General features: G+C 45.8%; 1 protein-coding gene across 1 annotated transcript; it reads left to right on the forward strand.

Moving 5' to 3' along the window:
- The first annotated feature begins 1,637 nt into the window (after nucleotides 1–1,637).
- Nucleotides 1,638–26,309, forward strand: SLC22A5 (solute carrier family 22 member 5). Its single transcript, XM_063085435.1, has 10 exons — nucleotides 1,638–2,066; nucleotides 9,087–9,190; nucleotides 15,396–15,550; nucleotides 16,592–16,763; nucleotides 17,847–17,973; nucleotides 19,708–19,808; nucleotides 21,492–21,706; nucleotides 23,275–23,457; nucleotides 24,474–24,609; nucleotides 24,979–26,309. The coding sequence occupies exons 1-10, from the start codon at nucleotides 1,674–1,676 to the stop codon at nucleotides 25,061–25,063; spliced, it is 1,671 nt and encodes a 556-aa protein (XP_062941505.1). The 5' UTR covers nucleotides 1,638–1,673; the 3' UTR covers nucleotides 25,064–26,309.
- The last annotated feature ends 1,455 nt before the right edge of the window (nucleotides 26,310–27,764 follow it).

The raw sequence follows: 27,764 nt of genomic DNA on the forward strand, positions 1-27,764 counted from the left end.
CAAGCGTAGCTTTCCCTTCTATATTTTTATTTTCAATTTAGAATACAGTCACTATGAAATGCCATTTATCCAACAGCTTATTTTTTTTAATGTACACTTAATTCTCTATAATTAAGCCACTGTTATTATAAAAAGGAATACCCTGAAGTGATAAACTTAGCAGCCCATATTCTTAAAGGACTTAGAATGGTGATGTCCAGTAAGATAGCCACTAGCTAGATGAGGCTACTGAGCACTTCAGCTGTGGCCAGTCCAAATCGAAATGTAAAATACACACTGGATTCTTTTTTTTGGCAACTGGACAGTATGGGGATGCAAACCCTTGACCTTGGTGTTATAACACCTGGCTATAACCAACTAAGCTAATGGCCAGCCCCACACTGGATCAAGATTTAGTTTTGGGGGGAAAAATAGTAAGATCAATGATTATTACATAAGAATGTAAAATATCTCAATAATTTCTATATTGATTTTATGATGAAATGATAATGTTCTGGACATACTGGATTAAATATATTATTAACATTAATTTCAACCATTTCTTTTTACTTTTTTAATATGTGGCATTGACAAGTAAAATACAGGACACTCATTTACATTTGAATTTCGTATATCCCTGCATGGGAGATACTGATACTAAAGAGCTATTCGTTTTTTATACGAAATTCAAATTTAACTACAAGTCCTATATTTTTATTTGCTAAATCTGTAAAATTTACTAACATGGCTATTAGAAAATTCGAAATTACAAATGTAACTCCATATTCTTTAGTTGATATTGATACCTAGTTGATATTCCTTTTATTACCAGTCAACTCCTGAATTGACTGTGCAGAAATAACTAATCTGAGAGGAACATTTAATCCTAGGCTGGGCTCATTAATAACCTTGAAGTTAAATTTTTACATTTGCTTGAACAAGTTAAAGAACAACAAAATGGCTTGTTTCAGACCAAAATATAGACAGGTCATTTAGATTAGAACTAGGTCATTGCTCCCAGACTCCACTGGAGTAGTTAACAGTGCCGGTTTCAAAGTAATTCAAGGACGAATAGTGTCCAGGGCGGCTATCAGTGAGACCCTGGGACAGTCACATTTCCCTTGCAGGCCTCGGCAAAAGTTGGGAGAGGAGGGTATGTTTAACACCGTGCTTGAGCCTCAAGGCCACTCGCCCACCCCCCGCCGGGCCCACGCTGGAGGAGCGAGCTCGGCCCCGGACGCACCGGCCACGAGTCTTGCTGTCTTCCAAACCCGAGTCTCTGCTACCCGGACTATGCCCCGGGGCCTCGCTCGCTGAGCCCCCTCCCGGCCCCAGGGTACAGGCTCCGTCCGCGCCGCAGGTGCCCTCGGCGACCAGGCCGGAATGCCCACCCGCCATCATGCCCGGCCCCAGCTCCGCCGGCGGGGGGCGCCTTGGGGGCCAGGCCCAGAACCCGCCCCGGCCTCGAGCCCTATGTAAGGTCGGCCGCGGCGACGGGACCGCAAGTGCCTGCCCAGCCGGCGGACGTCCTTCGGACCCTGCCCTCGCTCGCTGGCTCGCTCGCTGGCTCGCTCGCTCATTCGGTCCGGCGGCGCGTGCCCCGCGCGCACGCGCACGCCGCGCCCCGCCCCCGTCCCCGCGCGCAGCCGCGTCCCCAGACCCCGGGCCGCGCGCCGCGGGCCGCTGAGGGCGGTATGCGGGACTACGACGAGGTGACTGCCTTCCTGGGCGAGTGGGGGACCTTTCAGCGTCTCATCTTCTTCTTACTGAGCGCCAGCATCATCCCCAATGGCTTCAACGGACTATCGTCCGTGTTCCTGACGGCGACCCCGGAGCACCACTGCCGGGTGCCCGACACCGCGAACCTGAGCAGCGCTTGGCGCAACCACAGTGTCCCGCTGCGGCTGCAGGACGGCCGCGAGGTGCCCCACAGCTGCCGGCGCTACCGGCTCGCCACCATCGCCAACTTCTCTGCGCTCGGGCTGGAGCCGGTGCGCGACGTGGACCTGGAGCAGCTGGAGCAGGAGAGCTGCCTGGATGGCTGGGAGTTCAGCAAGGACGTCTACCAGTCCACCATTGTGACTGAGGTGGGTGCCAGCCCCCACCGGGGCCGAGGCCGAGGACCGGGGTGCGAAGGGGAGCGTCCCGGCCCTGGACTCTGCACCTCCTACCCCGCCAGATTCGCGCCGGAGTCTTGTCAGTTCCTCTCCCCCAACACACAACACCCTGGTGATGGGCATACTCCAGCCGGGTGGCTCGGGAACCCTTCGTGAGATGACTTCCAGCTAGAGTGTGTCCCTCACAGCACCAGGGTCAAGCTGACCACCCATTCTGATGGCCACATTGAAGAGGGAGTCAAGAAGACCCTGGCAGCCAGTGGGAGATGCTCTAAGGCCCTGAGTGGTCAAGGAATTCCTCTAGATGGGGTGGGAATGGTGAAGAGCAGAGCCAGGGCTTGGACCAAGGGGCTGTCACCGTTTTTCCTTCAGTCTCTTGGCATCTGTTCAGAGAGAAATACTCCTCTTCTTTCTTGAACTTTTATTTTTTATTTTAATTTATCGATATACAATGTAGTTGATTTTCGTGTCCCTTTACCAATCTTTCCTGAACTTTTAAAGTGAAAGTAATCATGTGTGCAGAACTGTCTCTTCCACCTTTCTTTGTTACTCTTTTCCCCCACACATCCTCACCCCAACATGACAGTCTGGTCCTGCCCTGTAAGGAATTGTTTACCTTCACCCATGATCAGTTGTCAGTCTTTTAGGATACATGCACCTGAAGATCCACTCATGGTGACTTGTTGACCTGGTATGTTTTCTAGGGTAAGTATTCTGAGGCAAAGTCATTGGCCAGACTTAGTTAAAGCATACAACCTTAGTTCAGGAAGTGAGGGAAACCTTCCTCATTTCGCTGCCCCTTGGATTTATCTTCCAGGTGGCTTTGTCCGCAGGTGAACCTGCAGTCGTTGAAGCTAGGTGTATGACATGTTGTTAATGGTGTATGTGGATGTGCTGGTGTCTTACGTGAACACCAATACTCTTACTCCCCGCAGTCTTGCAGAACAGAGTAAGCAGGGTAGTGAAAAGAGCCCTCTTTGATAGGTACCCAGCTACCAGGTTCACTTAATGTCATGATTAGAGATTTGCAGGTTAGGGAAGGCTTCCTGAAGGAGGAGGCCTCTCAGTGAGTCTGGAGTGTTCAGCTTAACAAATTACTGAGCTGAAAGCCCAGATGCAACAGCACGAAACTGCCGATCAGGAGGGCAGAGTTCACAGAAAGGGGACTGAAGGGGAAGGTGTCTTGAGTCCTGGTATGGCCTCAAACTCTGCTGGAGGCTGTTACTGAGGTTAATTCCTCGGCCTGAAAGGGGCTTACAGGGGCTCTGTAGGTCCAGCATATGTTGCTTTTGATGGTCATCACCCTTCAAGGGAATCTGAGAGCTGCCCTTGGAGACTCACGTGTGGGTGGAAGAGCATATTTTCTCAGTTTGGAAGTTTGATGTCCCCAGCACCTGTACCCGCTTACTCCACATATATGTAATAGGACTGTGACCTGAGCTCCACTTGGATTTCTCAGCTAAGTAACATCATTTCAGTGTCCTGAGGCATCATCACTTGATAAAGGAGGCTCTGAGTGGAGGTAGCCAACTGTGGCCCATGAGTCCACAGAGAATCAGAATCTTTGGTTGTCACAAATCCTGGGTCCTAGCCTCACAAATGAGTCTATTACCTTCCTGGAAGCCAGTGAGAACTTTGAAGCTAGAGGCTGTCACTGGGACTGCAGGCAGAGGCCAGAGAGGGGAAGCCAGATTCCATGACACAGGAGTGCCCAAAGAAGAGGGAGGCAGTGAAGTCGGAAGAAGCTCATGGTATCTCTTGAGGTTTTACCCTGACCCCTGTGGGTCCCCCACTTACTCTAGGCATTTGCTCCTGCTCCACTGCCTCCATCCCGCCTTCAGCTGAGTGGTGGTGGCACTGAGAGCTCCCAGAGACCAGCTGTACCAGTGCGGCCCTGACCCTTCTGATCCTACCTTGCTGCCAATATCAGTCTTTCGTTTTTTTATATTGACTATCTAGCTGTCGTAGCATTTTCATAAGAATTGTGTGCTCTTTCACCCACTTGCAGGTTCTCAATCTTTCCAGGAAGGCAAGATGAATACTTTACTTAGCTCTTTGTTTTGGGATGCTAGAATGCCTGACTTTAAGTCAAGGCTGCTTGTTCCTCTCAATTGAAAAGCTAATGTTGGAAGCTTCTGCATCAACATTCTGATGGGTTTTTCTTTCTTTCTTTCTTTCTTTTTTTTTTTTAAAGGTGACTGGTAAGGGGATCTTAACCCTTGACTTGGTGTTGTCAGCACCACACTCTCCCAAGTGAGCTTAACTGGCCATCCCTATATAGGGATCCAAAACCATGGCCTTGGTGTTATTAGCACCACACTCTCCCAGGTGAGCCACAGGCCGGCCCCTCTGATAGGTTTTTCTAAGGCCTGTTTTCTTTCAACCCAGACCTGGCCCACTGACCATTGCAGCTAGTCGCATGCCTACTAAATGTCTCCAAGCCTGCCTTCTGCCCCAATTCGTACATAGATCTGTTGTAAGTAAACTGGTATTAAATTCCTATTCATATTTTTCAACAAAATGTGAGGACCTCAGATCTCCTGTTTGATTTTTTTTTTTCTTTGTTCAAGTTAAAGTACATACCATGTAGTCTTAAACTTTGTGGTAGATTTAGATCTTTGCATCTCCCTCAATTTCTGACAATGCTGTATGCCGAAGGAGGTACTCAGGAAAATTTTTATTGAATGGGTTAATGAATAATTTAAGAAATCCTCTCTAAAGTTTGAGAACTGAGGAAAAATGGATATTCCAACTCTTAAAAGGGAAACTTGTAGGGCCAAAAAAGGGATTGACTGGAATGTTTTAAAGGAAATGTGATTCCCCACTACACTGACTAAGACTTGGCACTATGTGGAACAAAATGTTGGGATTGGCAGAACAAAGGGGACACTTTATGAGGTGAAAGAGGTTTGTGCTCCCATATTTCAGGAACAGTTTGGTGATACACAGGTTTCTAGGCTGGCCCCCCTCTGGCCCCTCAGTCATCTTTGGGGTGCTGTGGAATCAGCCAACCCATCTGGCAGTGTTTCTTGGCCCAGGACTGTCCCCTCCTCTTGGAACTTAGGATTTCTTTTAGGTTTCACTATAGCCCAGCCCATCCTGCAGGCAGAAAGTTTCCCTTAGAAACTTCAAAGCCTTCTGGCACCCTTGAGTTGGGGCTCCTTCAACTGAGACCTGGCAGTCCTCTGTATGGTGGTGCTCCCTGCCTGTCTCTGTTTTCTGGAAGCCCCCTGGCCCAGTCCTTGGCAGGACTTCCACTCACACCCTATTGTTCTGGACTAGCTTTTTTGTCAGCCTCGTCTCATGTATTGGAAGATGGGAGAGTCTCCAGTTATCCACAGGCCTGCATGGAGGAAAAGCAACAGCAACCTGGGAGGTGGGGCCAGGGCTGACTCTGGGCTGGAGAGACTAGAGAGACCTGGAGCTTGTGCCTCACTGCTATTCCTCTGCTGACTTCTCCCTCTCAGGGGAAGCACAGACCCTCATCCATGTCTTTATAGCTGCATGGCAAGCCAGAGAAGCCACTTGCTGGGCCCTGTGGGCCCCTGCGCACTCACAGTCATAGTAGACACATCTGGCTGTGAGCAGTCAGATTGAGCCCCTGGCTAGCTAGCTGAGAACTGTCACTCTGGGTTAGAGTCCTGACAGTTGACATAAGGCAGGGGGTCAGGCAGCATTGAAAATAATTTATTCTAGAGATTGAAGTTCTGGGTTTATTTAGACTTGGTCCAGTCAAGCAAGGACCAAGCCCAAAAGATACTGTGATGTTGAAGGTTGACAGCCCTTTTTTTATTTAATCCATTCACTCACTCACCTATGTACCAAATAGCTCTTGAGCCTCTCCTCTGAAGCAGAGACACTGCCAGGCATTGTAGAGGATATAGTAGCAAATACCTCTTCTCTTTGCCCTGTGACAGCCTTGGGGCAAGGATCCACCATTAACTGCGTTAGGAGGCAGGACAAAATCTGTGTGGGAATACATGGCATTCAGTAACGTGGTGCTTACCAGTGTGTTTGACTATTGATGCAGTCAGGCTAGGTACATCTCTGGGAAGAACTTCTACCTTATGGGCACAGACCCTATCTCTTTTCCCTTCCAGCCAATTCATAGGTAAGAACATTTAGTTCCGGGGAACTAGGTCATCTCTCTACTTCCTGTAAGTGAAAAACAGTGCCAATTATGTACAAGCTAGAAGAGACACAATTCTCTCTCCTTTTAAAAAGTTTAACAGCTTTATTGAGGTATAAATGATATATTTAAAAACTGCACCTATCTAAAGTGTGCAATTTGAAAAGCTTTGACACTTATATCTATACAACTATGAAACCATCACCACTGTAAAGGCACATTTGTGACCAGGAAGAATGGCAAGTCTAGGTCCTTTGCCAGTTGTTCCCAGATTTTTTTTCATGTTGGGCCTGCTTTCACATCTCTCCTGGCTGAGGATAGCAATGCTAACCTTGTGACCTAAATCTTCAACCCACACACTCACCTTTAGCATTGATCCCTGTTATCATCAGCTGGTTCAGCTCATCCCACATGCCAAGTGGAGTATCAGTAAGCTGGTCTGTAGCTGCTTTTGTCATAGCTGGGGAGCCCAGAGCTCAGTAGAGAACTGTAGATTCCTTTGTAAACACATTAAGCCAGCGTTACTTAGCCTGGGCTCTATGGTCTTCTCATCCTACCCCTTCTAAGGAGAATTCAGACCAAGTCCTGGTGACCACTGCAATCCATGTGGCAGTTGGACAGGTAAGTGGATGGATTGGCTGGGTGGAACCCATTTTGTGCCTGCCCTCATGTTTATTTTTGAGACCTATCCTGACCCTACTCACAGACCCTCCTATGGCTGGTAGGAAGGAAGTATTAATGCATGTTTGCTTTTGGAGGGCCCAGAGCCAGGGTCTGAGAGTTGTCAAGGACTGTCAGTCAGTGGTGGGCGGAGGGTGCAGATAGTTCAAGGAGTTACACACTCGTCTAGACTAAGGACAGTCTGGACCAAGTGGAGAAGGTGGGGCTGAGGAGACCAAAGGATTCTCTGGGGCCTATCCCAAGATGAGCATTACAGTCACCTTGTCTCCTGCAGAGTATAGTCTGACCAGATTTTACGTAGTACCAGGCCTTGCCAGCCTAGGATACCCTAGAAGCCTAGTATTGGGAGACCTGACCCAGAACTCACTGCAGAAGCCCATGAGGATTTCTAGTCTAGTTTAGTCCCCCACCTTCATGATAGAGCTGTTGAGATATAGCTGTTGACCCTTTATTCATTTTTTTTGTTTATCTTTGTTGCTGCAAAAGTAATATACTAACTGGGAAATAGATCTGATCATACTCAAGAATGGCAGTAGCCATAATCTGGACCCTGAAGCTTGGGCTATCACCCAAAGACCAGCACCCTGTCATTGTTTCCCTCGGCTTTGTCTCCCCCACCTCTCCCAGTCCTGGCTTTGGCTGCCATGGGTGGATGGGGCTGCCCTAGGAGCACTCACTCACCTACCAGAGAGATGGTATCTGGGTGTTAGCACCGCCGAGGTGCTATTAGCAGGAGGTGGGAAAGCTGCAGCTGCCTGAGCATTCAGGCCTTGGTGCTCCAATATTCTTGACTCCTGCTAATGTGGGCTTCCTCAAGATTTGGGGGTTGAATATCCCCAATTCTTCCCTGGGTAGGGGATCACCATCCCACTCTCAGCCCATCCATGTGCATGTTTTCCAAAGTGGAGAGCCAGCAGCATGCCTGACTGTGAGGGTTCTTTGTGTCCAGCCCCAAGGCTACCCTCGACCCCTCTGAGAGGTGCCTGGAGGCTGTGTGCACACACTGCCCAGCAGGGCAGAGAAGGAGACTTGTTCTTCCCTCTGTCACTGGCCCAGAAGAGAAGCTTGTTCTAGGGAGCTGCCCACTCCCCTTGCCTCTGTTCATTACTGGGGAGCTAGCAGGTTCCTTGGATGGCAGGCCAGTAGTCTGGCACCAAGCAAGCAAGGGTCTGAATTCCCAGGAGAGTGGCCATGCATGTGAGAAGTCTGCAAACGTTACTACTGAGCACCATCTTTCTGTTCTAGGAAACATTTTTCTGGGAACTGCCAGGATTCCTGTTTTGGCTTTCTTCTTTTTGACTCCCTCCTTGTTCAGCTGGGGTGGTCTAATGTTTGAATATCTAGCTGCTCCCCCATGTATCCTTCCCTTGTGCTCAAACCTCTTTTCCCATTCATGGTAACTATAGGTGAAACCACACATGGGGTGCTGGAAATTCGAGCAGTGCAGCTTGTCCTCTTCCCCAATCCCTGTTTTACAAATGGGGAAATTAAGGTACAATATGGGGGGCGGGATACAGCAGCTTGCCTGAGGTTGAACAACCAATTAAAGGTAGAGTGGAAATTAAAATCCAGTTTCCTGACTCCCACCTCAAAGCTCTCAGCCATAATTGGACCCAGTATTGTTGGCATGCAGCATCAGGGATTCCAACTCTAAATGTCACAAGAAGGACCCAGGATTCATTGGCCTAGGGTGGGAGCCTGAGCAGAGCTGAAGGTCCAGATGGTGCACTCTGGGCCTTCTGGCCTCAGTCCCTCACTGGATGCTCCAGAACCACTCCAGTGCCGTTCTTGCCAGTGGCTTGAACCCCACTGAACAAGGGCACTCTGCTTCCTCCACAGCCCTGGGCTCAGCCCAGATTTTTGGGAGCAAGCACATGAGGCCTTGCCTTTTCCTGGGTCAGCGTGTGGGCAGAGTACTTGCTCCCTGCCTGTCTCCCCTCCTTAAAATGGAAGCAAAACAGTGAAACCTCACGCTATGAAAAACAGAATGGGGAGGGAGCCTGCTCTCCTTGTGAGAGCCACCTGTTTGCTGCCTTACTGCCCAAGTGAGCCATCGCCTGCCTAACCATGTTCACACACCCAGAGCATGTAGGATGTTTTGATTTCATTTTCTAAGAAGTCTTAAATTGAAAACCTCTTTTAAAAGCAGTGAGTGATACATCCCTTTGCTCCTCTTACAGTGGAACCTGGTGTGTGAGGACGACTGGAAGGCCCCACTCACCATCTCCTTGTTTTTCGTGGGTGTGCTGGTGGGCTCCTTCATTTCGGGGCAGCTCTCAGACAGGTAAGGTGTCTGTCTCCTGCAGCTGCAGGGCACCCCAGCATCAAGCAAGGAGCATATGACTGGCCTTGACTTCAGTTGGTAGTGTGCTCTCAGCCCAGGGCCTTGTATTTTAAAAAAAGCAGCAGCTGCATCTGTAGTATAGACTCCATACCAAGTAAAAAGAGCCAACAACCCCTACTCCCAAATTCTTGCTAAGTCAAAAAACCTGAACTATCCAAGCCAAGTGTATCTATGATCCAATTGACCAGGTAAGATGCCGGGATTAGCTTCTTCACTAACCTGGATTGCCTTCCCTGGGGAATATGACTCTCTCATATCCCTGAGCATAGGAGGGGTTGACACCATGCACATGTACACTGTATTCTAGATCTTTAAGTGGTAGCCTGTGGCTATGTCTGTATTCCCAAAAAGACCAGTGGTCTCTCTGAAAAGTGATAGGAGATCTCACTAGCCAGTAGTAGAGAGATGAGCAGAGCTCTTGTGTCCAGAAGCCTAATGCCCCTTAGCTAAGTGGCCTGTGGTTATGGCATTTACTTTATGATAAGGAGGAAAAATGCTGTTTTGACTCATTTCTCATAAGTAACTCAACGTCCATTAATGGTTTAGAAAATCCAAAAACTCTTGAAATTATATGTAAAATGTTAGAGGTTGTCAGGCCAGCCCCATGGCTCATTCGGGAGAGTGCGGCGCTGGCTGAGGCTGCGGGTTTGGATCCTATATAGGGATGGCCGGTGCGCTCGCTGGCTGAGCGTGGTGCAGGCAACACCGTGCCAAGGGTTGCGATCCCCTTACCGGTCAGAAAAAAAAAAAAAAAAGTGTTAGAGGTTGTATGTGAGCATATTTTTGGAGAAAGGTCTGAAGCTTTTAGGAAGTTCTTAAAGGGGTTCATTATGTTGTGTCTTTCTACTGTGGAGCTTCAGGGTCCATTGGAGAAGCCCAAGGTGAGAAGACAGCCTTCAGCAAGTCCTTGGACACACAGGCACATGTGAGGACACCCACAGAATCATTGGGTCACCTGATGGAGAGGAGTCTCAATATACTCCTGGCTTGTTGGGGTCTGTAATAGAAAAGTTCAGGAAGAGAATGTCATCCTACCTTAAGAACAAAAGCCATTTTATCCTGTAGCACAAACTTAGTAATGTTTTCATATATTTACATCTATGGGTTATTGTCTTTACCTGAGAAATCTTTTCTTACAAAAAATTTATGTGCATTTCTCACTAGATTTGTCTTTTTCAGAGTATCATCTAGTGATTAAAAAAATAGAAAAATTCCTACAGTCATGAGTGAGCATTAAAAAGTTTAGTAGATCATGACCACAGATTGATGATTCCAGCTGAGCCTGAGACACTTGCCCCTTTGGGGGCAAGGCCTTCACTTCTCCAGATCTTTAATCTAGTAACAAGCATCAACTGATTACTTTTAGTTATTTAAAATACTCAGAGCACCTACTAGGTGCCAGACATTATTTTAAGTACTGTACAGATTTTTTTAAAAAACAAATAATTTAAACTTTATAACCCTATGACGTAGGAACTATTATTATTCCCATTTTACACATGGGGAAAATGAAACAGAGGAGTTAAATAACTTGCCCAAGGTTACAGAGCTGGCAGGTGGCAGCATTAGGATTTGTACCCAGACAGTCTTGCTCCTCTATTTTGTGTGGACTACTGTTCTAGGTCCCTGCTCTCCTAGGACTCGCCTTCTAGCAAGGAAGAATGTACTAAGCAACTAATTGAGGAAGTGATTGTTGTCCTTGGTGATGGTAGGTGATACAGAGAAATGCAGGGTGCTAAGGGAGTGTCTAACAGAGGCCAGGAGGCTTCCCCGGGAAGGTGAAACCTGAGCTGAGAGTTAAAAGATGAGTAGAAATTAGCCAGCTAAAGGGGTTGAGAGAGGAGAGAGGAAAGGGCAGGGAGAACAGCATGTGCTAAAGACCAGACTCAAGAAAAGGCATAGGAACAGAGAGAAGTCCTTTGTGGTAGAGGTGTCGAGAGAGGTGTGAAGATGAAGGCAGTGAGGCAGGTGGAGTCCCAAGCAGAAGAGCACACGGGGCTTAGCAGATCACAAGTAAATTCTTAGTAGAATTTGGGCTTCACCCACAGAGCAGTGGGAAGCTGTTGAGAGTTTTTTAAAGCTGTAGTGTGCCAATCAGATTTGCACTTTTTAAAAAGATGATTTAACAGCCTTGTGGAGAAAGGAGTAAAAGGGAAGCAAGAAGGGTTTGTAGAGAGATCAATTAAGAGGTTGTCACAGTAGTTTGTGCAAAAGATAGTGGTGGCCTGGCCTAGGATGAGGGTGGTAGGAGAGAAATGGTCAGAGGTAAAATCAACAGGTCTTGTTGATGGGTTGAATGGGGGAAGTGAGGAGAGAAAGATTTCTTTTTTCTTTTCTTTCTTTTTTTCCCCTAATTTCCTTCTTTCCTTCTCTCCTTCTTTTCTTCTTTCTTTCCTTCTTTCCTTCTCTCTTTCTCTTTCTCTCTTTCTTTTTTTCTGAGGCTAGCCAGTATGAAAGGGGAGAAAAGATTTCTGGCCTGCATAGCTGGTTGAATGACAATACTCTAAGACAGAGCACTGGAAGAGGACCGTGTTTGTAGGAGAAGATTTTTGTTTGTTTGCTTGTTTTTTATAAGATGACCGGTAAGGGGATCTTAACCCTTGACTTGGTGTTGTCAGCACCATGCTCTCCCTAGTGAGCGAACCGGCCATCCCTATATAGGGATCTGAACCCATGGCCTTGGTGTTATCAGCACCACACTCTCCCAAGTGAGCCACGGGCCGACCCTTTGTAGGAGAAGATGTTGAGTTCAATTTGAACGCTCTGAATTTGGGGTGACTATGAGACCCCTTGGTGGAGAAATCAAATATGCAGTTGGATGTGTGCATATGGTACTCCATGAGAGCTTTGGGCTGGTAAAACACATTTGGGAATTGTCAGCATATAGAACCTTTATCAAAGCCTGGAGAGAGTGGACAGTGATAAAGGGAGGAGGTGGACTGAGCTTAGAGGCCCTCCAAGTGGAGATGGGGGAAATCCTCTCTCACAGGGTCAAGCGGCAGCTGAGCCTCAAAGGAATTACCGTGATGTGAGAAACAGGGAGGGAGTACCCCAAGTTCAGAGTTGAAATTCAATGTATTTTTCTGTGCCAACTGTGTCATGTTAAGTAGATCTTTGTGGGCTAGCTTAAGAACCTGTTTACCATGTAACACCATGATTACCTGAGGAAAGTGTTTAAGTTCCAAAAGGTCTTCTCCCAGGGAAACAGTGGAAACAATTCATAAGTATGTTGAGGACTGCCTTAGTCTATAGAAGGGCTAATACAGTGTTTTTCAAACCTTTTTAGGAATTTTGGCAGCAGAACCTTGTTTTAAGTAGGATCATTTAAGTCCAGGAAATGGAATGGCTAAAAGCATGGCTATTCTGACTGCAGCCCCTGTCTTCAGCTCCCAGTGCCACCCCTCAAGCTCATCTGCACCCCCATGGAAGGCCCAGGGCTCTATGGCATGCATCGCCTCTGATCTTATTATTTCTAAGTAGCCAGTTCTAAAACCTAAGCCAAACAAATTATGTAACAACAATAGATTCATGCCCTCAGCTTGTTGTCTAGGATATCAAAAGTAACATTTTATACAGGACAAAAGTTTAGCTTTCTGGCATATTAATATGTCTGAAGTTTGAGAGCAATTAATATAATCCTGGGTTATCGGTGCCTTTTATCTGACATTATTGAATTACCTTTATGCATGTGAATAATGAGAGAGACACAATTCTGGGAGTAAGTAAACTAGTATTTCCTGTTTCTGTAGATATGTGTGTGTTTGCCATTTTGCTGGCCGACTTTAAAAATGAGCATTTTAGGGTTGACCAGTTAGCTCGGTGAGTTAGAACATGGTATTATAGTACCAAGGTCAAGGGTTTGGTTCTCCCTATACCAGCCAGCCACCAAAAAAAACAAAAAGTTAGCATTTCTGGCCCCAACCCCAGACTGCCAAGGACTGGTTTTATGTAAGAATTCCCTGGATCTTTCTATTCCTTACTATCCCAGGGAGCCCTTGGGAAGGGACAGAGGGTATAGGTTATACCAGTTTGCCTATAGTTAGGGCCCACCCTTTAGTTGGCATGCAGAGCCCTCTTGTTATAGAACAATACAGGGGGAATTGGAGTCTCCTAAATCAAGTATTCTCAACCTCGGCCCTGCTAACCTTTTGAGCCAAAGTAATTCTTTGTTGTGGGGGGTTATCTTGGGAATTTTAGAATATTTAGCAATATCTCTGGCCTCTACCCTCTAGATGCTACTGCCTGCCCAAGTTGTGACAACCAAAAAAACAAAAACAAAACTGTTGTGGTGAGGCAGAACACCAAACTCTCTCATGTAGCTGCAAGGCCATGTGTAGGTTGGCTCCTACCCACCTCTGCAGCTTCTGTTGCACAGCCAATGCCAGCCACAACAACCCCTCACATTCATCATCTCCCTCCAGCCACAGCAGTGTGTACTCGTCTCAGGGTCTCAAGCATTCTCCTCCCAACCCCCCAATGGCCTTCCTTGACCATGCAGGCTAACTCAGGGTCCCTGGTTTACATTTCCTTGGTTCCTTGTGACTTTCCTTCATAGCACCTATCAGAAATTGGTAAATAAAAGATGTTATCATAGAATTAATGTTGGTCTCCCCCATTATACTGTAAATATCCATACACCCTTAGTTCGCCCTTGTCAGCAACTCCTTTTCCTTTGGGCCTCATCTCAGTGTCCCATCATTGGGGAGACCTTCCTTGAATGCCCAGTTCCCCAACACCCACCCCAGTCCAGGATAGGTTCCTTTGTTGTGTCTCTGTGGACTTGGGTGCTTTTCCTTCAGTGCGCTGGTCTTTGTGTGTAATTGCATATTCAGGAGTGTGTCTGTCTCACCAAATAGACAATAGCTTCTTAAGGACAGAGACAACACCTTTTTTCATTTAGCGATCCCCAGTGCCTTCTGTAATAGATGCTCACTAACATTCATTGAGTGAAGGTGGGTGTCAGCTTCCCACTAAACTGTTCCTCCTATTTGTGGTACTTTCTTTCAAACAAAACAAACCAAAAAACCCCACATTTTTTATTTTAAAATGAGCACAGATACAGAAAACCAAACAGAACAAATATGTGGCTTATTATTCCAGGGAAATAACCTTGTAACCACTACCAAGTCAAGCAATAGAACTTTCTGTCCATTGAGAAGCCCTGTCTATGTGCTTCATAACAGTTATAGCACCCCACCATAAACCACTAGCCTGCTTCTTGTAATAGTCACTTCTTTATGAGTTTTTTATAGTTTTATCATCCAAATATGCATCCTTAGACACAAGTGTAGTCTTGCCCATTTGAAATATTTGATATGTCTTTTAGTCTACTTTAGTCTTTGGAGTCTCCTTTCATTCCTTTCTTGGCCTTACAGTTTATCTATTGAAGATCCCCCGGCTGTTCCATCTTTAGAATTTCCCAGTCTCGATTTTGCTGATTGCACATTCATGATGTAGTTCAGCATATTCCTCTGTTCTTTGTGTTTCTTGCAAATTGTCAGCTGGATCCAGAGACTCGATCAGATTCAGGTTCTGTCCCTTTGGCAAGACTATGGGAGGCATGCACGTCTGATTATCCCTTTTTATGATGTTTGCGTTCATTGATACGTAATGCCTGTATCTATTAATTCATTGGGGGCTGTAAAATGGTGATATTCTAGTTTTATCACTTTTTAAATTTAATAATTGGAATATACTTCCCCTCATCTATTATTGGTTATTGTTCACATAGTTTACAAAGGAAAGTCAGTACAAATGCTTCTTTCCCTTTATTTACCAGTTTTCATTTGTAGTGAATTTTTTTCTCTGTTATCCTCTAAAGTTGACCAATATTTTTAAAAATATCATTATGAATGTATGGATTTAAGCATAATCAATGTGTTTCAGCCCCTTGCAATCATTATCATAATTGTGGCACTGCCTTTTGGGCAACTTTGATGCCCAGGCTGCACGTTCATCCTGGGGAGTGGAGAAGGTGAGTAACAGCATGGGACTGAGAGACTGGGACTGTCCCTGGCCATCAGCTACCCTGGCAACACTGTCCACAACCCCTCCCTGAATGGATCTTGGGAAAGCCCCTCTTGGTAGACCCCATTCCTGCTGCCTTTTCCCAGCTGGTCCTCTGTCACTCTTCTTTTCTTCCCAGGTTTGGTCGGAAGAACGTGCTGTTTGTGACCATGGGCATGCAGACAGGCTTCAGCTTCCTGCAGATCTTCTCAAAGAACCTTGAGATGTTTGTCGTGCTGTTTGTCCTTGTAGGCATGGGCCAGATCTCCAACTATGTGGCAGCATTTGTCCTGGGTATGGCCATCAAGTTGGAGTTGAGTACTTCATCCTGTGTTTCATCATCATCCCACCACCCACCTTTCTGGAAACAGCTGTGATGTCCCTCAAGGGAAAGTGGTCTCTAGCAGCACTGGCCAGAGCTTCCTGGTGAACCCTATTTATAGTCAGGGAAACTGAGTCAGACAAGTGACCAGCCTTGGGTCCCCAGCAGCACAATAGCTTGACTTATTATTTCCAGTTTTTTCTGGCCTCCGAGGGGTGGCACCTTGGTCTTATTAGTACTTGCTGGCTACTTGCCTAGGACTCACCAGAGATCATCCATTTTAAATAAAGGGATTGCCACTGCACAGGGCTGAGGTAGCTAGGGAAAGAAGGAGGCATGATGTGAGGAGTAAGGGCCGTGATTTTCAGGCTTGCCAAGGAAGAGAGCTGCCTCCTCAGCAAAGCATTGTTGCCAGTGATATCTGTACAGAGGAGAATAAATTGATCAGAATGGGCTTTATTCACCTTCAGGATTTTAATTCAGAGTACATGCTGCAGGGCTGTGGCTCAGACATGCCAGCCTGTTCTCACTGAAAAATTGACAGTCTCACTGCTTGGAGGAATCTGACTCTAGCTAATAAGGTCTTTGGGTTCCTTGGGTTGTATTGTTGAAAGGATTATTTTTTCTTTTCACATTTATTTTTCTTCTATATCTTTTTCATTTTTTTCTTTTCCTATTTAATAGAATATTTTTTCCTTGAAGGAAGTAGTCAACAGGTATATGGCCTTAGTAATGACGTCGCCTTTAATGAATTCTTCCTCATGTGGGGACTGAAGGGGCATGATGTGGCATCTTTAGCATATGTCTTAGGAGAGAGTTGGAATTCGTGAGGGGCCTGAGAGGCCACAAATGAGGCACTCCCAGGAGATGGTCAGACTGGACTGGGTTCATCTCCTCCCTAGGGCTCAGGGAACTTAGAGATAATCCTAGCTGCTTTCTTGTCTGTTTGTTAAAAATAATACCATGCAAGATTAATAAGGAAATTAACTTGACTCCTCCCTTGTTTTGAACAGGAACAGAAATTCTTGGCAAGTCAGTTCGTATTATATTCTCCACATTAGGAGTGTGCATATTTTATGCATTTGGCTACATGGTGCTGCCACTGTTTGCTTACTTCATCAGAGACTGGCGGATGCTGCTGCTGGCACTGACGGTGCCGGGGGTGCTCTGCGTCGTGCTCTGGTGGTGAGTGTGGCCCTGAGCCCAGGAGTGCCCACCGGCAGTGTGACTTCTGTCTGGCCTTCACTAGAGGGCAGCAGCAACCCACGAATCCCCTTTTGGGCTCCCAGAGACAGGAAGTATAGATTATTTAGAAGTTATTTCAGAATGTTTTCTCCACACTCAGAGCCAAAACAAAACAGAATCCTAAGACATCAACAGACTTGTTCTCAGCCCTGCTCAGGGTTGATCTAAGTACAGGGAGAGGAAGAAGTAGCTGTGAGAAGATGGGGTCCAGTGTGACCTTCAGCCCTGGCCTCATGCCACAGGCACTGGGAGAAGAGGGAGAGCTCCAAAGGTGAGACTCCTCTGGGTGGCTGCGTGGGGGAAGCTAGGCTCCATCTGCTCCTCCAAGTAGAGGAGTTGGACAGGAAGAGAGGGGCCATTCCATACCAAGAGAGGGAGCACAAAAGAGGCAGGAATCACCCCTTGCAGGTGAGGAAGGTAGATCACTGGCCCATGTGGAGCAGAGAGTATTTCAGGGCATGGTGGGAGAGGAAACAGCACATCAAGGGACCTGGTCATGACAGAAGGACACAGTGAGATAGAAAATATCCACAAAGGCTCACAGCACTCAGGTGCCTTGGTAGACATGCTATTTTAGGTAGAGTCTGACAAGTTTATTGGATAAATCAGAGGTGGGTGAGGAAAATATAGAGGCTAATGCCAGGGACAGGGAGGGGAGTACAGCAAGGTCTGGGCTGGCCTGAGACATCAAAAGAAACTGGGTTTTAGAGCTAATCTTGCTCCTGTCTCCTCAGAGCCCAGAAGGTGGCAGCACCACTCTTTGGAAGTGGGGGTGACCAGCCAGTGTAGGGATCCCATCAAGGTGTGAGGAGGCTCTCCTAATTTTGTGCACTGCAGTGTACTGAAGTGCTCATACCTCAGGTTATTACTGGGTGTGGACCATCTTTTTGCTTCTAACTTGTGAACACCAAGCATTGCAGAAACCTAGCTCTGGTTCTGAAACCTCATTTCCCACCTCCAGTTATGCCATACCTGGTCTGTTGGGCAGGATGGCCTCACTGAGATTGTTCCTTGTACTTCCAGGTTTATCCCTGAGTCCCCACGATGGCTCATTTCTCAGGGACGATTTAAAGAGGCAGAGGTGATCATCCGCAAAGCAGCCAAAATCAATGGGATTGTTGCACCCTCCACCATTTTTGACCCAAGTGAGGTAAGCACCATCTGTGACCCGGTAGGAGAGCCACCATGGCCATGACTTGAGGGCAGCAGTGCACAGCCCTGAAGTCCTCCCTGCTCACAGGAGCACAGCCTTCTTGCCTGAGTCCCCGCTGCCCCCAAGGCAGGCCCTGTTAACAACTCAGAAGTTACAACTCAGATCCATTCAGATCTATTCCTTTTCTGCCTAACTCTTTTCATCTCTTCCATGGACTTTAAGTTTTCATACTTATTGTCTTTTTAGGCAGTCATACATTTTATCTGTTACTTTTAATAACAAACACCCTTTAATGAGGCCTTTCACAAAGTCGGCATTTTGGGGAATCTTTGTTTTCTATGCCTAAGGTGGTTTGTCATCTTAAAAAGATAGTCCAGTACATACAACATAAAGCACAAATAGATTTGGGTTAGAGATTTCAGTCTCTTTCTGCCCTCCAATGGTTAGTTGTTGCATATTATGTTGGAGCCAGGTCACTTTTCATGTCCATCTCTTCCCTCACCCTACTCCTCCCTGTGAACTCTACCCTCACACACCATGAGTAATTTCTTGGCTCTGCCTGGTTCCTTGTTCTTGCTTCTTCCTGTTCCCTATCCTTCTACCCACTCTGCAGCAGGCATTTTTCCTCAGTCTCATGACTGCAAGCAGAGGTTAGAAACTGTAAATGCTGGCTAATGTGGTTCTGGAGTATGTCTCTGGTCTGATTGGAAGACAGGGTTTGGCTGTAGGAACAGCCACAAGCAGTCATACTGAAGCTGCTGAAGCGTGAGCAGCAGGCATCATAAAGATGCTTAGGACTCAAGATGTGGGCTCAGCCTGGGAAAGAGGGGCCAGTTATCATGGGCAGCAAAGAGGTCAGTGGCCACTGACAGCCCTGCTGGTCTCCCAGTTGAGTAGTGACCCAGCAAGAGCTCTCGCTCAGCACGTACCGGAAAGGGCTCTGTTGCACAAAGGTCAGGGCAGGAGTGAGTGTGGCAGAGAGGGCTTCTAAGTGACGGGTCATTCTGGGGGAACCCGTAAACCCCACTGGAATCTTTGAGGAAATGAGGCTATTTCAGGGGATCCTTTAAGTCAGAAATTGACCTTTTGTTGAACTGCTAACTTGGGAAAAAACAAGCTCCAAAGCTGGGTTTGCTTAAGAAAGCAACATCAGTGTGTTTAGACGTGTAGTTTATTAATGGACTAGGCTGTGCCGAATTTCATAGGAAGTTACTCTGGGTGAAGCTCAGGTCAATTTTCCTGTTTTTCTATTTGATTTTTTTTCTCCTGGAAGTAGACCAATAACTACATGGTATGAGGACTCCAAACATTAATTCTTTTTAAATATCAAATCAGTAAACTGCACAGCTATTTTTTCTCTCTGCCCTACAAGGCAGGGAGCCAGCCTCGGAAAGGGATTCTTAAGGGCCTCCTTGGAATGTGGCCACTGATGGGCAGAGGGGGTGGTGCAGCGAGGGGGCTGTCTGCTTGGGCCACTGCCTTCTCTGCGCCCCTGAGGCTGGTCACCTGCCCTTCCTCCTCACTCTTGTTCACTCTGATTTGTTACTGACAAGGCCTGGAGAATGCTTTAGCAGCTCAAAATATATTTACCGTTCTTTTCCAGGAAGAAGCATAAAACACTCCCCAACTCTGAGATGCAGATAGCTAAGAGGCCAGGGTGTTGCATATGTCGTATGCTCTGAATCTCTGACCTTCTCTCCTTCCCATACCCTTATGATATTGTTCCTGCAGCTACAAGACCTAAGTTCCAAGAAGAAGCAGTCTCACAGCATTCTGGATCTGCTCCGAACCTGGAATATCCGAGTGGTCACCATCATGTCCATAATTCTGTGGTGCGTAAGTGAGACCTGCCTGAGACTTCCAGACGAAGCTTCTGAAAGTGGCTGCTGGGCCTCTTGTTTATAGACATTTCTCAGACCAAAATTGAAAGCCTGTGTCATGAGAAAATGAAAGGGATATGTCTTGTGATGGAAGAAATGAGCATGTCACAATTCTTAATGTGATGGAATCTAAGAAAAGGAGAATGAAAACTATTGTGGAGGTTGTTTTGGGAAATACTGGATCTTTAGGGATCTCTCCAGGTCCTGAGGTGAATCCTTGTTCCCTTTGGGTCCTTGCTTAGTGGTTCCTGTCCCCTATCCGCTCCTATGTAGTCATGGACAGTGACTGAGGAGTACAGGTGAGGCTTTTAAGAAGGATCTAAGTGAAGACACCATATCGCTTAGGCTACAGAGGCTGCTAAACACTTTCTGGAAATGTGCAAGCAGGACATCCTCCTTCTGGAATGTTCAGAGACTGTCGTGGAGTCAGGGGCATGTCCTAGATGTCTTCACCAGGTTCCTTCTAGCGAGGCATTTCACTAAGTGTATCAAGAAAGGATTTGTGAGTTACCAGGGACAGGGAACACATTTGAGTACCTGGATAGCTTTTGCTCAGTGACCAGATCTTTGGAATTATAGGTGACTACCCAAGCCTGCTGGGTGAGTGGTGATAAAGTGTGTGAGGAGGGCGGACTTCATCTGAGAGTCCTTAGTCCTAGACTCATCCAGCTTTGGGGCAGCCAGCCATTTTGCCCACTGGGGGGGAACTGTGACTCACCCATTTCCAAAGAATCGCCTGGGATTCCCTCAGGGCATTCTGAAGGAATTCTGAGATTCCTGAGTCTGCCTCAAGACAGGACCATCATGTAGCCTGTGCCAGACTTGCCAGCCTGTGATGAGTCACACACTTTGTGGTTCAACCAGGCTCTCTTCCTTGCTCTGGATTTCCCAGGGACTTGTGCACAAACTCCTCTCTTTCATTGTCCCAGTTGTATTTTCAACCTGCAGATGAGTCAAAAACAATCTTATCTATAAAAGTCTGATTTGCCAGAGTGGGTCATCAACAGAGAGAATGCCTTTTGGGGACAGGCCCAGACCAGGGGTTCAGATGAGAGACTATGTGGCCCTACCATTGGGAGCTCCCTTTCTTCTCCCCAAGTACAGTGGGTTGGTCACCACAGGTAGTCTGCTTGGGGTCTTTCTCCAAATGTTTGACCTCATGTTGCCCCTTATTTTATCTTACCCCTCCAGTCCTATCACGCCTCACTGATACCTGCCTCCTTACTCATTTCCTAGCTCCTTCTGAGTTGCTGGCCTTGGGGAGGTTCAGAGAATAGGAAAGTAGGCTTCTGTAAATGCTTCAGCTTAGGATTTTTAAAGCCAAAAGGCAGGTTGTAACCTTTTATTTTTCTCAATGAAGTAAATCTGTCTGAACTATATAAGCCCTTTTGCGGGACACTTTCAGTAGGAATGCTCTGAAACTACACTGGCACAGAGTTTACACTGTACCACTTGGGCTGGGGGAAGTTATCTTTTGTTCTATGAAGTAAGACAGAGTTAAATCTATTCCTGGCTTCCTATTCTCTGTTTAGAGAGTAGTTTGGAATTTACTGAAATAATTGCATTTTAATAGTTTTGCAGGTTGGGAGAGATGTGGATGTTGCTTCTCCAGCTTTCTTCTGCACTCTATTTCAGGATGACCATATCAGTGGGCTATTTTGGACTTTCCCTCGACACTCCTAATTTGCATGGGGACATCTATGTGAACTGCTTCCTTTCAGCGGTGGTTGAAATCCCAGCATACGTGTTGGCCTGGCTGCTGCTGCAGCATGTGCCCCGGCGCTACTCCATGGCCACCGCCCTCTTCCTGGGCGGCAGTGTCCTTCTCTTTGTGCAGCTGGTGCCCCCAGGTAGGGATCATGTGCATCTGCAGTCTTAGGTCTTCATTGAATCACTCACTCTTTACCAGGCTGTCTTCCCCAATTAGTAAAGAGAAAAAATCAAGCCCATCACAGCTTCCCTGCATATATGCATTCTTGGTCTAAAAATCAAGAGGAATTGCCTCCTGAGATCAGAACACTCTATTGCCTGGGCTTTGGAGGAGTGGGAAAGAGCAGCCATTGGAGCTGTGGTTAATTTTACTCTGTACCCAGTTAATGTGTTCATATTTATTTTCCTCTCCAAAATAAGGGGAAGAAAAAGAGCTGTCTCCGTTCCTTTTTTTCCTGGCCGTGTTTTATTTATTTATTCAACAAATAGCTGTGGAGTGCCTATTATGGACTAGTAGGCACTGCACTAATGACACAGAAGTAAACAAGGCAGGGAAAACCCCAGTTCCTCATGGAGCTCACACTCTACTTGGGAAGACTGACAAGAAACAAGTAAATAAAATGGTTAATATAGTTCAGATTGTGTTACTTCTATGAATAAAAATAAAGGGAGCTAGTTTACATAGTGTGTCCCTGAACAGGGGCAGTTTAGCAAAAATGTACACGACATGATGGAAAAGCCATGACAAAGTCTAGGAGAACTTTTCTTTCTTTTCAGGAAGAAGAAACAGCAAAGGCAAAGACCCTGAGCAGGGAATGAGCCTGGCATGTTTGAGGAGAAAGAGGGAGCTAGTAAGAGATGAAGACAAGGAAGGGGGTGGCCAGGTCACAGATAGGGTCTATTAGGCCACTAGCAGGATACCACAACTATCTTGGGATCCCACAGATGGGTGGGAGGTAGCTATTTATGACAATTTATAGAACAGATGGTGGGGGCCCTTATCTGTCTGTCACTGTGCCCAGAGTCCTCAGTGAACCTGTGGATTTGGGAGCCTCTGGGGGTCACTTTTGGGTCCATCAGGCTGGGAACATTCTGCACAGGAACAGCCCCCAGTATAGCATAGCAGATGGAGCCCAGAAATGGATGCAGAGGTTCATACCTGAGCTCAGACTGACCCTCAGGTCACCCAGAACATCTCATTGGCACAGGAAGAAGGATAGATGGGAGGATCATCCCGAGGCTCTAACTGTCTGAATTTTTTGATGTCTGAGTAGACTGAAAGCCTGAAATGAGTTAGAGCTGAATTCTCCAACCATCTAAAAGTCATGAGTTAATTCCACAGTGCCTGCCTGCAGTATGAGGTTCTGGGGTGACAGCTAACTCCCTGACAGACATGTCTTTAGTGACTTCTGGACTGGAAAGCAGGTTGATTGGGCTGTTGAGGAGCTTGCTCTGGTGGTCTGTAGGCTGAGGAAAATGCAGACCCGCTGCAGTTCCTCAGCCTCCTTTCAGACTTAGAGGAAAGTCTTGGCTATAGTCCCTTATTCCACAGTAGGAAATCATAGAAATTGACCCAGTCCACTCCCCCCGCCCCCCAAAAATCAGGGGATATAGTATGTTTGTTGCAGGTAGAAAAGAAATGGAACTCCTAGTAGCAGCATACCTTGGGTTGGCTCCTACTCCTGCTTTCTTTCCTTTGCCTCTCCAGACTTGTATTATTTGGCTACAATCCTGGTGATGGTGGGCAAGTTTGGAATCACTGCTGCCTTTTCCATGGTCTATGTGTACACAGCCGAGCTGTATCCCACAGTTGTCAGAAACATGGGCGTGGGGGTCAGCTCCACGGCATCCCGCCTGGGCAGTATCCTGTCTCCCTACTTCATTTACCTTGGTAAGTGCTGTGAGCCAAGGACACACTGGAGCAATGGGATGGAAGCGTGATTGGCTTTAATGTGAGCTAGAGATAGCTTGTTAACAGAAAAACAAGCACATGCAGCAAATGGGATCTGTCCAGTACTGGATCTGTGTCTGAGTGTACTGTGGGGAGGCACTCACCTTCAAATGGGAAACAACCTATAGACTAGATAGAAATTGATGAGAAAATTGGAGGGTTTTGTTTCTGTTTTAGCCATACCAGGCCTTCCATCAGAGAATACAATTCCTTTATCCTACAAAACTACAGAGTGGTTTAGGGAGCCAATTTACTTAGCTGGAGAAATTTCTTCTTGGAATCAGCGTTTAAAAGGAACATGAGGGGAAAGATGTCCATTCAAGAAGTCTGATGAACTAAGAATTATTGTAACTTGGAGCACTTTACATGGTGGTTTTATTCTGTGTAAATATCTGCCTTGTGACATTTCATGTAGCAGGGCATCAGTTTTCTCTTGCGCACAATTATTTCCTCATGGCAGCAGCTGTCTCTCTGTACATCCCTAGCCAGCCCATCTTTCAGGAGGAGTGGCATGTACCCTGAGAGTACCCGGAGACTTGTGAACATGCTCTATTGATCTATCAAGCAGAAACACCTTGTATAGCCTGAAGGCAAATTAAACGGGTTGTGACACATCTGCAGAGGTGGAAAAGTTACTCCTGTCCCTGGACAAGTACCTTGAGTTCCTTGGAAACCCAATATTGGGAAATAGGAATAATCATCATGGCTCAGCTCTCCCCTGCACCCCTCTGCTGCACCATGGAGGCATTGCTGGACCTCTGGGCATGTCTGTGCCAGCTCTGGGTTCTGAGATCTGTCTAGGTGCCAGATTCTAATTTGGCAGCTCAAACTGTGGGAAATGCTGAGACCAACAAAGAAGGTGATTCCCTTTATAGAGTCCTGGGAGCATAAAGGGATGGAAGGAGACCAAGTCTAATTGTAACCCCGTGCTTGGGGCTCTGTCTGCTTTGCCATAGGTGCCTATGACCGCTTCCTGCCCTACATTCTCATGGGAAGTCTGACCATCCTGACAGCCATCCTCACCTTGTTTCTCCCAGAGAGCTTCGGTACCCCCCTCCCAGACACCATTGACCAGATGCTAAGGGTCAAAGGGTAAGGAGGCCTCCATCCTCACAGTGTTCATGCACTGGGTCTAGGCTTGGCCAGGTCTTAGGAGCCCCTCACAGTAGAGCCCCCAGCAGACTCTCTCTCAGCAAATAACTTGGAATAGTTTAGCCACCAGAGGATTATAAATGGCAAGGTGCTTACAGCCTCTCTTCTTGGTCTAATCCTATGTGGTCATGTCACCATGCACATCTCCTCGGCAAAAGCAGCTCTGGGATAGTACAGAGACTAGGAGAAGACTTTCAGAATCTGCTGTATGATTTTTTTTTCCTGGTGAAGATATCCTCAGTTTGTTTTGAGACTGGCAGGCATCTTTTTAGGATTTGTTACTAATATTTGTTTTCCTTGTTTTTATAGAATAAAATATAGGCAAACTCCAAGCCACACAAGGATGTTAAAAGATGAAGAAAGCCCCCAAACCCTTAAAAGCACAGCCTTTTAACACAACCTCCAGTGAGAAACTGAAAAGACTGTGTCTCATCAGAAATGGTTTGTGCAGACTCTAAGTCCTTCAGTGACAAAGGTCTTTGCTGTTCATTCTCTTGCCCCCATGTCTGACTTGCTCATGGAAGAGCAGTCACCTCAGAGGCTTCATGTGGTCCTAGGGCATCACCTTTCCTCAAGGGACAACTTTAGATAAGTACTAACTACTGTGATGATGGACTCAGCACTTCCTAAGAAGTTAATTATTCACTAGAACCAGTGGAATTTGGAAGAATATGAGAGGCATCTGCTAAATTTACATTTTAATTTTAGACTGCCTGTAAAGGCCCCTGATGAAACTGGAGGTCTAAGTTTTCTATGCCCTTTCCCTCTAATGGTGAACGTTAAAGGAAAAGAAATAATTTCACAGGGAGTTTGATTTCTCCCCTTTTCTCAGTGGCAGAGGACATTAATTGGGATATTTGTTTCTCCAGGACAGGAGAGCACAGGGTCTAGGGAAACGTAAAGGTAATTAAGATGAAGGGGACTGAGCAGACACAGAAAACTAGCAAATGCATTGATTTGTGAGCTCTTAGACCCCTCAGTGTGACTCCTGGGTAGACTTGTTTACTTCTGATTAAAGTACTGGGCTTGTCCAGGCCCATAAGAAATGCATTGTTGAGTCTACTATTTTGTTTTCCACCGCTGTGTGAATCAAACCTCCTAACATAACTTCTGTGTGTGGTTCGAAGGAAGTATGTCAGTGAGAAAGGGACAATCAATCTTGTCTTTTGTCTCAAAATGATAACATGGGTTTTGTTTTGTTTTGTTTTGTTTGTTTGTTGTGTCTCTTTCTCCTTAAGTTATTTGCCCTTCAAATAGACTTGGGAGAGGCTAGTTCCTTAGTCTCATGGATTGTCTTTTTTTTTGAAACCCAGAATCCCTCTGGCAATGGTCTATAGTTGCCACTTATGCAAGGTGGTACCAGCCTTAGCCACTAGCACTTCTCTGAGTGCCAAAAACGATGTCACTGTGTATGTCCCTTTTGTGATACCTAATCATGGGAAAAAATTTTAAAAAGAAACAAATTGTGTTCACAGTCTTTCAGAGTTGCTCAATTCAGTCATGTAATATTATTGGTAGATATTTTGTGTTAAGTGTAATTGTCTTTTCTGATTATGTTACCACGGTACTCCTAAAGCACATGCTTTGCCTGGTTTAAAATAGATATTTTTGTGAAAGCTACTGAAGTGCCTTGGGAAATGAGAGAGTTTTAATAAATAAAAATGATTTTTTAAATAATAGCAACTGCCTACAGTCTTTTATTTCCAGAATTTGGTGAGCCTCTGCCATACTATCACCTGGCTTTTCTGTCAGCTTGGGCTAATTCTAGCAATGGTTTAGAACTAGTCTCTAAGGCTAAAATTTAATCCCAGTGTACTGGAAATCTTCACTCTGTTAACTGACTGTGGACTGAGCCAGCCTTCTTGCACAGTGTCTTAGACTGGGTTTCCCTGAAATCAAAGCCTGAGACCAGCACTTCTGTACAATTAGGAAGTTTATTTGGGAACAAGATTCCAGGGAGCTAATTCAAGCTCAGGTGGGAAGGAAGGCAACACATCTTCTGGAACACTGTTGGCTTCTCTACTGTCCTCAAACCTGGCTCTGTCCTGGGTTTCCAATTAACTGACTTCACAGGGGCTCCACAATCTGAATTACGATCCTGCCTGCCCTTTCTCTTGTTGCATGAATGAACAGTTTCTGCATTTTCTCTCATTCTCAATGTCACTGCTTCCAGACATTCGTTGTCATCCAAGGGCAAAAACCATAATTACCTGAAATGCTTAGAGCTTTTCCTGTGATGGCGCAATAGCCCAAGTCACTGTTCCCAGGGTTGATCCAAGTATCTGAAAATCCCGTCTGAACTAGATTGTTAATATGTTAGTATAAGTTAATATCCCATGGCAACCAGTAAGAAAACAACTCAAAAATATGTAGTAAAAAGATGAGAGGGGATTTAAAATAATGTCCTAGAAAATATGTATTTAAGACAAAAGAAGGCAGTAATGGAGAAATTGAGGAACAAAAAAGACAAAAGACAGAAAACAAGTAGCAAAATGGCAAAAGTAAGCCCTTTCTTATCAGTAATTATATTAAATGTAAATGAAACTCAATTAAAATACAAAGATTGACCAAATGGATTAAAAAAACATGGTCCAACTATATGATGTCTACAAGACATTAAATTTAGATTCAAAGACATGATAGGTTGAAAATAAAAGTATGGGAAAAGATATTCCATGCAATAGTAATCAAAAGAGAGCTTGAGTGGCTATACAAATATCAGACAAATAAACTAACGCAAAAATTGTTACAACCATAAAGAAGGTCATTATATTATAAATCTATCATAATATGGTCAATTCATCGAGAAGATATAACAATTATAAATATATGCACCTAACAAACAGAGCCCCAAATTACATGAAACAAAAACTAAGAGGGCTGGTCGGTTAGCTCACTCTGTTAGAATGTGGTACTAATAATACCAAGGTCAAGGGTTTGGATCCTCATTCAGGCCAACCACAAAAAAATGAAAGAAAGAAAGAAACCTAAGATCACAAAGAAATGATAGATTTTTGCAATGGTGAATATACCAATTACCCTGATATGATCATCACACATTGTATACATGTATTGAAATATAACTCTGACCCATA

The sequence above is a fragment of the Cynocephalus volans genome, chromosome 2 (assembly GCF_027409185.1).
Source record: "Cynocephalus volans isolate mCynVol1 chromosome 2, mCynVol1.pri, whole genome shotgun sequence".
NCBI lineage: Eukaryota > Metazoa > Chordata > Mammalia > Dermoptera > Cynocephalidae > Cynocephalus > Cynocephalus volans.